At 35.4% G+C, this 13,257-nt stretch overlaps 1 protein-coding gene across 1 annotated transcript; it reads left to right on the top strand.

Annotated features, from left to right (window-relative positions):
* The first annotated feature begins 663 nt into the window (after positions 1-663).
* Positions 664-11,393, top strand: LOC143444898 (uncharacterized). Its single transcript, XM_076943691.1, has 7 exons — positions 664-2,207; positions 2,786-2,857; positions 3,121-3,260; positions 5,909-5,976; positions 10,621-10,778; positions 10,882-11,016; positions 11,200-11,393. The coding sequence occupies exons 1-7, from the start codon at positions 665-667 to the stop codon at positions 11,391-11,393; spliced, it is 2,310 nt and encodes a 769-aa protein (XP_076799806.1). The 5' UTR covers position 664.
* The last annotated feature ends 1,864 nt before the right edge of the window (positions 11,394-13,257 follow it).

Below are 13,257 nucleotides of genomic sequence, written 5' to 3'. Positions count from 1 at the left end.
TCCAGGAACCATCCAAGTAATATTCTGCCCCTGGATGCAACTGCTGATATATTGCAATTGTAGAAGATGATTTCTTGCATCTTTGAAATATTAATATAAGTAGATACTTGGAGGTTGCTTGCAGTTAACAACATTGAAAGGGACTGCCGCTCTTTAAAGGGCAAAAATTTCTTTCGAGTAACACAACGTGTCACGGTTTGATAAGCTACTTCTAATGCTATCAGCTAATATTTTATAACATATAACATTAGCCGAAACCTTCGTCCGTGGGAGTTCAATTATCGGACCAACACACGGTAACTGATTTACAGTTACTCGCTTTATCAGAAGTAGCCCTGTAGTCTTATTAAGATAGAAAAAATAAAATTCTTGCGGCCTGGTTGCGATAATAAATTTTCCAAGCAAAGGAGTAAAGAAGGAACCTTTACAGTAAACATTACGACCTCAGAATGGGAGTTGGTTAAATTTAGAAATTTATGTATGAAGAAAATGATGAATACGCAATATTTGTATAGCGAAAGCAAATTAGATTTTAGCAAATTAGAGTATTCAAACAAAAGTAAGTTATTGCAGTTTCTATTCATTGTTGTTGTTACAATAGTCATTTCCGAAAATTCCTATAACCGCAACTTTTAACAGACTTGTGAATTGCTATAGCGTTAAGATGCCTCCTCCCACTTTAACTCTTCCTGGATTGGATTCTGAAGTATCAAACAGCTGCCCGCAAAACAGGAGTCTGAGTGACAAGACCGATACTGGTAACACTGGCGAAAAAGAGGCTACTAAGGAACTGAAGAGTAAGACAGCTTCTGTATCACACCAAAGGCAAGCTAGTTTCATTTCAGAAGATAAACCGAAGATTTTTGGCGCAACTGGAAGTGACGTCAACGAAGCTTGCAGTGAAAATACAGTTTTGTATAAATTCACAAACGGCAGCTGCGAAAACTTAAGTAAAGTGACTGGAGAGGAAAATATCCTAAAGTCTAATATATGGCCTTTAGAATGCTGTGAAGAACACTGTGATTTAGCTTGGTCAAGCCAAGCCGAATCTGTTGCCTATAGACAAGGCCAATCTAATTGTCCATCCAATTACAATACTCCGAACAGTAATTCACCAGAATATAACACGTTGGAAACGAGAAATGGATTATACTATGAGGAAGTCATAAAAGGAGAATCGGACATCTTGCCCAGTTACCCTCCACCTCTATCGAAAACTGACAGCAATGACAAACGCAAGTTATTTGATTGTGCCATTGCAACATCAAATGAAATAAATTACTCCCAAGGGTACCGATTTGCCTATCCCAGTACAGATAACGATATCAGCAGTTTTACCGAAGCGGATTCAGGTGCAATAGCGAAGCCAGATTATTCTGACGTTTCGCAACCAATTCTACAGACCAGTTGTGAATATTACCCGCTATCTAAAGTCAATAATAATCATAATTCAGCTGGCATCAAAAGTGAAGAGGAATTTCTCCTGCCTTCTTCGATGGCTTGTGCCTCAACTCTCACCGAAGGACGGATGCATAACACACCCCTTGTTGTATCGAAACCTCATTACATCACATCTACGGACAACGTACATTTAGCAACAAGACGTAAAGTATGTGACCATTTTCCTGATTCTGTTTCCGTTCCATTTCCACGTTTTGCATCAAGGGTTCAACCAAGCCTGCAGGATAAAACTCAAAATCTTCCAAACAATTTGAGAGAAAGTCAAAGCTTTAAGCTCTATATACAGACCTTTACGCAGTGTGAGCTAGAATGCCCAACACCGGGTGCCTTTAAATTTATGAACGCACCATCGTCGCATACTACATCCAGTTTACCAGACTTTTATACACAGGATCCTGAACAGAATAATTACTATGATCCCCATGGCTCAAACAATTCGTTTTCTAGAGTTGCACATCAAAATCAAGCCTATTTTGATGAGAATGATCATGCAAATAATTTTCGATGTAACGCTCGCGCTTGCGACAATAAGTTTTGCTCAACAGGAAACATGGAAGAAAAAACAACTGCAGAAAGCAGTATAAATCAGAACGAAAGCAAACTGGAAGGGATTGATTTGTACGAGGAAAACAATAGTAATACCACTATCGGTGATAATTTTGGCCAATCGAGTTCCCAATCGAACGTCATCAACCCCTCGCAGTGTTTTTCTGCACATTCTCCTGTCATAAATCCTTATCATACGGGTACAGTATATTTTTAATTGTGGTTTTGTTATGAAATAATTTCTGGTAATGTAATGTATATTTTAGTTTTGTTTGGTAATTTGTTTATATATAACGGTTGCACTTTAAAAGGTAGCACAGCAACATGAATGTATTTTATTTGAAACATTTCATAAAAGTGTATAACTTTTTTAGATGTAGCTTAACTTTTATTGCTAAAATTAAAACATGCTAATGTAAGGTATTATGGCGAACTAGTTATCACTGTTTCAAAGTGATACATTTATTTTTTGTCAAAACATAGGCCATACAGTTTTCAACTGATGAAAAAGCCAACAGATGTGAAATAACTAGTAGATTAACTCCATGATTCATGAAAATTCCCAAGACATGATTTATCATTCACTTTGTAATTGCTTTTCGTCATAATAAGTCGTCCATTTTGTGTCCGACTCAGCTATAGGCTGCGTTATCGTTTCTTGTTGAAACTCGATTGCACCAGAACAATTGTTTTACAAGTAACATCAAATTTTAAAGGAACCTTATTTAATTAAATGAATCGCCATTCTACCTACACTTGTATTTTATACTTTTTGCAGAGCATCGCCCATACTTTGTCCGGGAACAATCGCAAACTTCTATTTTTATTGACTGTCCATATAAATCTGGAGGTAAAGTTTGCAAGAAAGATTCAGTTTTCATGGCCATCATTTTTCTTTATGAGTTGTACAAAATAGTATAGTGTAGTCACAAACTAATAAACAAGCAAATATATATCTAAAGGGTATTGACAAAGACGACTGTATACACTTAAGATTCTAGTAATATATTTTAGCTGTAGCCTAACTGTAAATCAGCAATGTGCAGTACAAACAAATGCAATACAAAAATAAAACAACAAAACGAACTTTTTATCAGTCTTACATCACAACAGGTTTAGACGTTAACTCCAGGGGGTCTTTAAACAATGAGCATGATTGGAATTTCTCTTCTAAGTCTTGTACGTCAGATGTGCGACATGCGGATGAGATGAATTTACATCCAATGCAATTTACCAACAGCAGTATAGATCAGGTAAATAAAAATCTGTTGTATAACTAATATGTAAATATTCATGTTATGAATCTACTAGCTATATACTTTTCTAACATACCGTTCTAGCTAAAAGCAATATTTTGATGTTGTAGGCCGTATAGGTTAATTACTAAGCAAAATAAGAAACAAGATAAAGTTTCGCACTCTTAAGGTTAACTTTATATTTTTCGACACGAGCTTTCGCAAGCATACGCTTGCTTCTTCAGGTGTACTGTGAAATGGTAAAAAATATTTCAAAATTGGAAGGTAAAAGTCTTCTTGGAAACAACAATCGCAATTGTGACGTTACATGCATCTAAGCAATCAAAAAATACTTGATGGCGTAACAACATAACAGAAATAAATTGGTAAATGAAAGGAAAACAGGAATAAAGCCGTATTAAAGTCAAATAATGAATATTTATTTATGAAGTTCCATAAAACAGTCATCTCTGTTAACGCCGTCATTAATACAATTAAAGAAGTGAATTGTGCGCTGTTCCACAATTCTGCGATCAAGGCGGTTATTAGAAATTAATTTTCGTATGCCCACAAAATTGTCACTTTAAAACAATGCTTGACACATATTTCCAGGGGGGGCGCCCCCGTAGTTATGGACCTGGTAGCCTATCGTTGTTCTATGTTATAGATAATATAGAATATAGATGAAGCAATGCATAATATTTTTGATCGCGTTTTGGACGTGAAACGGTTTGAGTCTCTGTTAGTATACTCTACCGCACTGCTACCAAAAGTTAAACCTACACCAGATAGAAGCCAAATTATGTCTCATCATTCAGACCTCCTTTTCAAATTTGGCCATTTTAAAGCTTACCACCTTGCGACGAACTGGAATTATTTCGCGTGCCACTTTCGAAAGAGTCAAGCGGACAGAGCGTTAGAAAACATCGCTTTACACATACAGACCACTATTGGAGAGGCAGATTTTCATACTAGTCGATCACAAAATTATGAAGATTAATACGATATAATTCATAGACATACCTTATCTCATTGTAATTTTTCTGAAAAAAGGCCCTGAATTCCGGCGGAGTGCATCATGTTGTTTTATTTTACCTATATGTATCAAAAAGTGGCTTGTAACTTTTCCGCTATATCCAGTAGGATAAACGCATGTATTGTACAGTACAACGTGGCGTTTATACTCTCTCTATAAAAGAAATGGAATCATTGGTTACAGTCATTGTCCATTCATTTCCATTATTGTCGTCTTTCAGGGCAATTACTGTCGATGTCTATTATCGCCGTTAGGCATTACAGCCAATGACGTTACAGCCATTTCTTAGCGACTCTTGTCTATTCGGCAATGCAAATATCTTACGCGTGTATGTCGTCTTGTTGACGGATTGCTGAGCGTGTTTGGTTCGTAAATGCATTCGCTTCCCAGTAAATGGGTAAATTCCGAAAAGAAATGGATTCGATTTCCCGTCGTGCCTCCTATGTAACACCCTTGGACAAGGTATGAATTCTGTCCAGTGTTCCCAATAAGACGTTCCAAATTAAAAAGTTTTCAGCAATACTACAAAGAAAAAACATTTGTAGCCATTGGATAAGCACAATATAAACAAAATCGGTAACCGGGGCTCGAGCGGTGAGGAATCACTGCCGAGTTTAAGTTATGTATCAACTTTCTCAGTCCGAGGATAAAGGTTGCAATACCATACCATATATATACACGGAATTTAAGTGTATGACCGGTCTCAGGCCTGTTGGTTTGATTTTCATTACGCCAACAGTTTTCACAATAACAATATTGTTATTTCTAAGCAATTTTGTAAGCATATTTCCACTAGTTTGAAACTTAGAAATGTGCAGTATTTGCTTTTTTTTTTATCGAAAAATTTTTCCAAAAATAACATTTTTTCTAGCTGCAGTGTGTGAAAGGTTCTTCTGATATTACCGTGCTCTAAAAACACTTTGTATAATTGAGCAATTATAACAGTGATAATATTTTCGTAAAGTATTTTTTCCATATACAGTATATACAGCTGATTATTTAAAAAGTAATTGATTTTAACACTGGTGATGGTCTTATTCAGGTAATGTTTAGTTTGTTCACTTGTTGATTTTTTCCTTCGATGAAAATAATATTTGAACGCCCATTACAGTGACTATCCACAAAGCGGGATTTAAGTTTTCAATGAAAATGAATGGAAGAATACTTGCAGAAAACCATTGAAATTAAGATTGCACTGATTAAAATCTGACTAAAAACTTGACCCAAGATTAAAAGAGAAATTTCCATATACCATAGCACCAGAATGTTATCCTTTACTGACCCCCTCATGTAAGTATAATTAAGGTGTCACCACGCACCGATATAGCGCGCACACCGAAGTGATGACCTTCTTACATGTGCACGACAATAGGCTATTTACTGCAGTGCTTTGTAACCTAATACTACACACAGACCAGTGGAATATGGATACATGAACCTCCATGTTCATAGTGATAAGTGTTATGTTATAACAACCAATAAGTTTTAAGTATAGAAAAGTTTAGTTGTACATGATATTATGTATATTTGTTGTGAGTGCTTTCTGTGTTCATTTCTTATTTGGGTTGGACATGTAAATGTTAATTTATAAATAATAAGGCCTATTACTATAACAGCCTTTTTCTTTCAGAAGAGCACTGACATCATAAGACACGGTGAAATGAATAAGTTGCAGGCTGGAAATTATTTGGATGTCTGGTAAGTTAACACAGATTAGAATCTAATATTTCTTTATTATTGTAATCTGCCCTGACGTAATCTGCCTCAGTTTAACACCTTTTGTTGTTGACAGATTAGAATCTTTTTAGGTCTGTTTACTGTAGGCCTACGATATATATCTAATGATAAAAACCACATAACTTAAAAAAACTAACAAACTATATGTTTCCTATATATAAAATGGAAAAGTTCATCAATAAATGCATTCTGTGTATATTTTTTATTGTAAGTTATATTCCATTTTTTTATATCAACCTTTTACGTAGGGTATAGCAAATTTAGATGTTTCAAAGTAGGTCTAATATACGAGAACGTAATAATAATTATAAGTTAGGTAATAAAATAATGCATTACAGGATTAATGTCAATAAACAAAAAATATATCAATCATAGAATACAGCTGTTGCATTTTGATAAAATAGATCTTCGGCCGCATATCTATGTCTTACTTGTAATAAATGTTTTGGTTTTGCTAAACGCAAATTCCACTAGGTGAAGGCTGAGACTGTCGTTTATAGAGTGAACTGGTCATTCCACATAGATCTTAGCATGTAACGTTTTACAAAACATTGAGAAACTAAATACAATATTAGTCTACAAAACTCTTATTCTGCGGCACGTTATCGCACAATAACGAACAAATCGAAGAAAAATGGAGGTTAATAAAGCAAAAAGTTTAGGGAAATCATTAGCACAAAAACTATACCTTTTTGTTAAAGAAACCAAAGTGGTAAGGGTCATTTCAAACAAAGCTTTTTATATTTTATTACGTATCGAAATTGTATTGAAAAAGTTGGCGGGCCAACTACTAGTTATGGATCGAAATCAAAAATTTCGATACGTATTGTTTTAAGCACTATTATGGATCCCTCCTCATCTCAAGTGTTTCGTGCGAGAACTCGCGTTGATAACGTTGAACGTTCTTGGAATTTGGTATGTGGTTGGGGTTTAATAAAATTTCGGACAAGTTCGTATTTGGGCGTGATCAGATGACTGCTTTTTTGAGAAATCCCCGAAAACTTTCAAATTTTGCTACTTTTTGACGGTTAATATCTCCTTTATCTTTTGTTGCCTTGCTTTCAAACTTTACTGGTTTGAAGTTATTTGATCCGTTAACATACCACTTTTATGACGATTACGTCCGGTCACGTGATATAGAGATATAGGGCATCTTATGGTTCTCATCTTGGGTTAGGCCGAAAATTTCACGTTTTATAACTTTTTGTGTGGTCAAGATAATTTCTTAAACTTCGTAGAAGTATTTATCGTGGTCATAGAATGTGTTGAAAACGTGCTTCATCACGCGACCATAACTATAGGAAATCGTCTTTATATTCCAGGCTTTTACTTAAACGTTACCCGAGAAGCATTTGCTATACAAAAATGAATCTTTGTTCGATTGTCAATCTATTTACTCCCCATCCAAGAAAGGACAGATACTTACATTAGATCATGTCATCTGACCATAACAGCTCAAACTCTGGGTTAAACGTAAATTTTCAGATTTTGAATGTTTGAATTTTTGTTAATAATTTTGTAATTTGAAGCAAAGCTATACTACCAGCAGACGCAAATCCTTTAAATGTGTAAAATTTAACACGCTTACTTTTGCTTTTAGGTAAAGTTTAAACGGGATTTCCCGCTTTTTTAAACATTAATATTTTAGCAGTTTTTGCATCAATTTTCTTGAAATTAAATGGGTTTGTGGTATGTTTAAGGGCAAATCAGAAAATTGTGTTTGACTAAAAATTTTTAACCTAAAGCATTTGACAGAAATTACCACGAAATTTTTAAGACCATATAACAATTTTACTGCAGAGATTTATCAGTCTGGGCGTAGGAACATATTTATTTACTTTCAGATCAATCACTTGACTAATACTTCAACCGGAACTTGCCAAAATATTTTGAAAATAACCATTTTTCGGCATTCAGTAACTCCTTTATGCGTTGAGTTTTTCGTTAAGAACTTTCAACAATTGGTGGCAATAATCAAGGCCAGTATTCTTGTAAAAAATTATAAAAAAGTATACATTGAGAAACTTGCTAAGAAGTTATGACTAGGGTTAGTTCGGATATCAATAATTTTTACTATCCGGATAACGGATATATCCGTATATTTGGAATTTATCTAACCGGTTAACCGGTTAGATAACTGCTAAGTGAAACAATCGATTTCACGAGGTTTGCATGAAAAATGGATTGTAAAATCATTACACAGTTTTATTGCAGATCTACGCACACGCGCAGTACGAGCGAATACGAGAAAAATCACGCAAATTTAATGTTCACTGCTTCTGCAACGCCCTCCTTATAAAGCACAATGCATCATTCAATCATTCATTATGCTTTCTTTGTGACGTGATACTAAATTTCACTCGTGCATTTTACGAGTACCGTAGTTGAAAGTATAAGACAGGGGTGGACAAACTGCGGCTCTCCGGCATGTTTTTTGTGGCTCTTCTAGTCGAATCGTAAAATTTCAAAGAAATTGTATAGGCTACCAAGACTACCGTTTATGAACGTTTCTCTCTTTTTCTTTTCCTTATTTAGGCCAGCATTCATGACAAGTTGTTAATTATTCAAATTTAATGATATTTTTCGATTGAGGAATGCAGATATGGAAAAATTAAACGATATAACTATTTATGACGTCATAAGTTCTTATGACTTGGCTCGTCAGTAAAAATTTAACAACCAAAGCGGCTCTCGGGTTCAAAAAGGTTGCGCACCCCTGGTATAAGACAATAGAAGTGTGAAAAAAGGTTTAATTGCGCTCAGCGGGAGTCAGCCTCTACGTAACAAAGAATGTTCAAACTTATTAAAAAGTGTAAAACGCATTAGCAACGATACTCTTTTAACCGGTTAACCGGCAGATTTATATCCAGATATCAGATAGAAAAAAACCCTGCGGTTAACCGGTTAACCGGTTAACCGCTATCCGGATAATCCAACCCTAGTTATGACTCTAAATGCGATGGCTACTTTGACGATTTTCGGCATTTCGGCCCAAGCGCGTCATATGACGCTATTCAGTATTTACAGCCCTACACAATTCATTGGTATATGGAAAAAGTCTTCTTCAGTATTTAGCGAAATCGACAACTTCATTTAAGCCCGCACTACGGAGTTGTTAGCAGAAAAGTTAGGGTTACTTTCAAGATTTTTGGCATAGTGCTTAAAACGTATTTGGTGCGTAACTCTATACTCGCCATCAGAATATTAGCCAAAACGCATTACTCATCTCTACTGGCCATTACACGTTAAATATCAACACATATGATACCTCAGCCTTCATTTAATAGTAAATTTACTTTGAACGGCTTACCTTAAAAGGTAAAAAAAATAAACTTTTTAATTATGTTATTATGTTTCTATAAATGAATACCAAAACATTGTATTTTGCAACGTTTTTCTAAATGCTTTGAAAACCTTATAATGAAACAATGTTAACACATCTTTGGATGCGTAAATTTTTTTAAAGATGTTTTTAAGTCCTATTCTTTTCCTTGCTCTCACATCCACAGCAAAACGGATTTTTCAAAAATGCTATGATCGACGTAGGACTAGAACAATCTTGATTTTTGGGAATCTTTATTGAAATTTACTCATCTTCTAAGATTTAAACTTGCAACGTAATTACCTATTTACCTCTTTTTGTATCTCGTAATGAAGGAAGATTAACTAAATTCACGATTTGCGTTTTACGGTTTTAACAGCTTTTCAAGCTTTAAGTGATTGCTTTGAATTTCTGTCAATTCAAATGATTACAACTGCCGAATGACTTGTCTGGCGACTATTTGTGAATGTACGTTCTACTGCGTATTGCGGCTGGACCTGGGAAGGAAGATTTATCACCTCTACAACATCCGCTTTAATATTTCTATCCGTATTGAAATTGGCTGGCCAACTACTAGTTATGTTTTTGTTACATTACCAAAATTTGTTGAGGAGACGTGTGAATACAAATACATGGATCCGCACTAATGTCTTTATTTCCCTGCTTTTTTCAATCAATGGTTAATGTTTGGTGTTCAAAACAACGCTTGTCCCGCTTTTTATATGAAATTTACGATAATTGTTTTTTACTAAATGCTTGATTTTCCTTGGTTTCAACGTCGAATTTTTCTTAGATTCATGCTTGCAGTGAAACAAAAGAAACAAAAACCATGTTATTCACATTACATGGGCTAAACAGAAAATGTTCTTTGTTTTCTTTCTTTGTGATTCAAAGCTCCATTTTTATTAATGGTTTGGTATAGTAGGTCTAATTTTTATTCTCAAACTGAGGAAAGTCTTTGCACGACTTAAACTCGGCGATGATTCCTAATCGTTCGAACCTTGGTTACCAAGAAAAAGTCTTTGTGCAACTTTCAATAGACAAACACTTTTTAGGTATGGTTTTTGACTTCTATATCGTTTTTCTCGAATTTAGGACCGTTCACCGGGACCACTGAACAAGAACAAGTGTGGTTAATGCCCTGGCCAAAGACATTGCAATGGTAGTACCATTGGGTATCGAACACGGGCCGCATTATTACGTTCCCAACGTTCTAAATCTTACCTATCGGCTACTGAACCAACAAATTATGTGATGATGATGTCAGTTTGTATTTGCAACAGGAGGCAAAAAAAGCAGCAGATATGTTTTGAAAAAGAACAATGCGGAAGCTATTCAGCCACGAGAAAAGATAACTCAGATGAGATCATGGCAAAAAACTCAACTGCAAATGGGGTTCAAGTCACAAGTTCGAACATGTCGCTGTATTACGATCTGCACGGTACCATGCTATTCACATCCATTAAAACAAAAATAGTAGTTTAGATTTATATTTATTAGACCCAAGTTGTTAAATATGTAATGTATTTCACTTTCTGCTTTAGCTACTCACCCTGTAATTGGTGGACACAATCACACTTTATCTACTGTTCAACGAGTTGCAGACCCAAATCCTCAGAACTTACCAACTAATGCACCTTTATTTGATGGCATGGCATGTTCGGTGGCTGCAACATTGCGTAAGTAATAAACACGAGTCACAACATCGTAATACTTGAAAATAGTTTCCAATGTAAAACGGTTTTGTACTTGATATGGCATCAAACGTTTATCGTTGGACTAAACAGAGTATTTTCGTGGCTTACAATGCAAGCCTATAGAGTAAAATGATGTAACCAAATTACAAATTTATCTATTGCAAGCAGCCGAAAATACTGAAAAACCAACGCGAAAAAAGCAAAGGTACGTGAAAATGCATGGAAAAACGGTGGATTCTAAAAGGTTTAGTTGCCCAACTTCAGCATGTACCAAACGATTCAGCACCGAAAAGGAGCTTCAAATACATATCAACAAACACCATATAGGTGAGGCACGGCATTCGTTAGTAACGATCTAGATTTTACATCTTAAAACAGTGATTTTCAAGCTTTTTATGCTTGCTGATGGTAAAAAAATGCTTTACGGACTAGCAACCTAAAAATGTACTGTATGTAAAGTATCGTTTACAACGACAACGAATAAAACCAAATATTTATCCTACAACAAATATATAAAGGTGTGAGTTACAAAGTATAGTAGGTTACTGGTAGTTACAACCCACGATAAAGTGCGGGGCAAGTCCAAAACAAGTTAGCGATAAATCGATGAGTAGTTGTTCATAAATAGACTAGGGAAAGGATTTGTAAGTTACTAATATGTAGTCAGTAGTGTTTAAGCATGTACTGTATTGCTAGAAACAATAAAAAAATATGCAAATTCATCAGTTAATTGTGACCAGGATACCGGTTCTTATTACGTCAACATAACAGAAACGATAGGGACGACTCACGTTTTTGAAAAGAATGTTTCCTGCGATAGACAAGTAAAGAGTACTGTAATACGTATAATTAGAGCATACTTAAATGTATTACAGGGACATTTTGCGTTAAATAACTGAAATTAGCTTGCCGTTGGTGTATTTGCTCCGGTAAATGTAAATGTTAACCTACAGTACAGTTTAGTCTTGGTTGTTTGCTCTAGCCTCGTCTGACACCGGTAACTGCGGTAAAAACAAGATTTTTTTTTATTTGTTTTTTTTTCGCTATTTACTGTGGGGAGCGACAAAAGGTGCTAACCTTGTTGTTAAAAAAACAACAAGAAAATGTGCTCTCAGACAATCAATATACGGAAAATAATGGCAAAGCCCAGAAGCTTAAAATGTGTAAGTTGTTCATTGTACAGTGGTGCTATAACGATGGAAGGTTATCACGGCCAGCAAACATGTACTGTCATCTGTAACATTCCTATGCTGAAAGTAAACATTACCTGCTACCAATCACTTATACCTTTGGAAACCTGTTCCATCCAAAACGCGTTAGATACTATACGTAATACACACACCAGTCATATTGTTTTTACATCGTGACGTCATCACGACAGCACCTCCTCGTCATAAGAGGAGGCCAAATTTACAATACAATTTTAGCAATAACTGCTTAACCACTACATGTTAGTAAAAAATCCTTTCATCACTAGGTTTACCGACAACTACTCTTTGATTTAAGGCCACTTGTTTTAGAATTTGCCCCTCACTGTAATTCTCACACCTAAACAATACAAACCACGAAATAACTATCTCATAACTACAACAGGGGGAAGACAATTCTTGCATTTCGTCTAATATTTACAAACAAACCCACAAAGCTATGTAAAAGTGTCCGAATTATTGATGCCAAACTTGAATTTTGATTGCGATGCTATTTCTCTTGTACAAGTTCAATGTATGCGCTCGGGTGTCGAACACGAACCCAGCACTCACGATTATTGCGAGCCCAGCACTCACGACGACAATATTCCGTTGTTGGTATAATTACGTGTTTTCACCATTGCATTGCAAAGCTCTGTGCAAAAAATAGAATTTTAATACTCATGATAGTATTGCGTCATAACGTAACAGATGCGTAGAATAGTTAAAGTGAAGAAGTCCAAAAACAAGCTGGCTTCAAACTTTTTTAAGGTTGGTGGCCGTGCTAACCTTCCATCGTTGTACCACCACTGTACAATTAATACCTTGCACGTTTCCGGACTTTACCATTTTTACCCTTTCGTTGATTGTCTGTGAGCACATTTTCGTGTTGTTTTGCTATAAAAAGGGTAGCATTTTTTCGCTCCCCCTGTCAATGACGAAAAATAGAATAAATAGTTGCCAGTAGCAATACTGGAGACAGGATTTTTAATAATATGTAATGGTAAAGCAGTTATTGCCAAAATTGTATCACAAA

The sequence above is a fragment of the Clavelina lepadiformis genome, chromosome 2 (assembly GCF_947623445.1).
Source record: "Clavelina lepadiformis chromosome 2, kaClaLepa1.1, whole genome shotgun sequence".
Classification (NCBI taxonomy): Eukaryota; Metazoa; Chordata; class Ascidiacea; order Aplousobranchia; family Clavelinidae; genus Clavelina; species Clavelina lepadiformis.
This window is presented reverse-complemented; position numbering and strand designations above follow the sequence as displayed.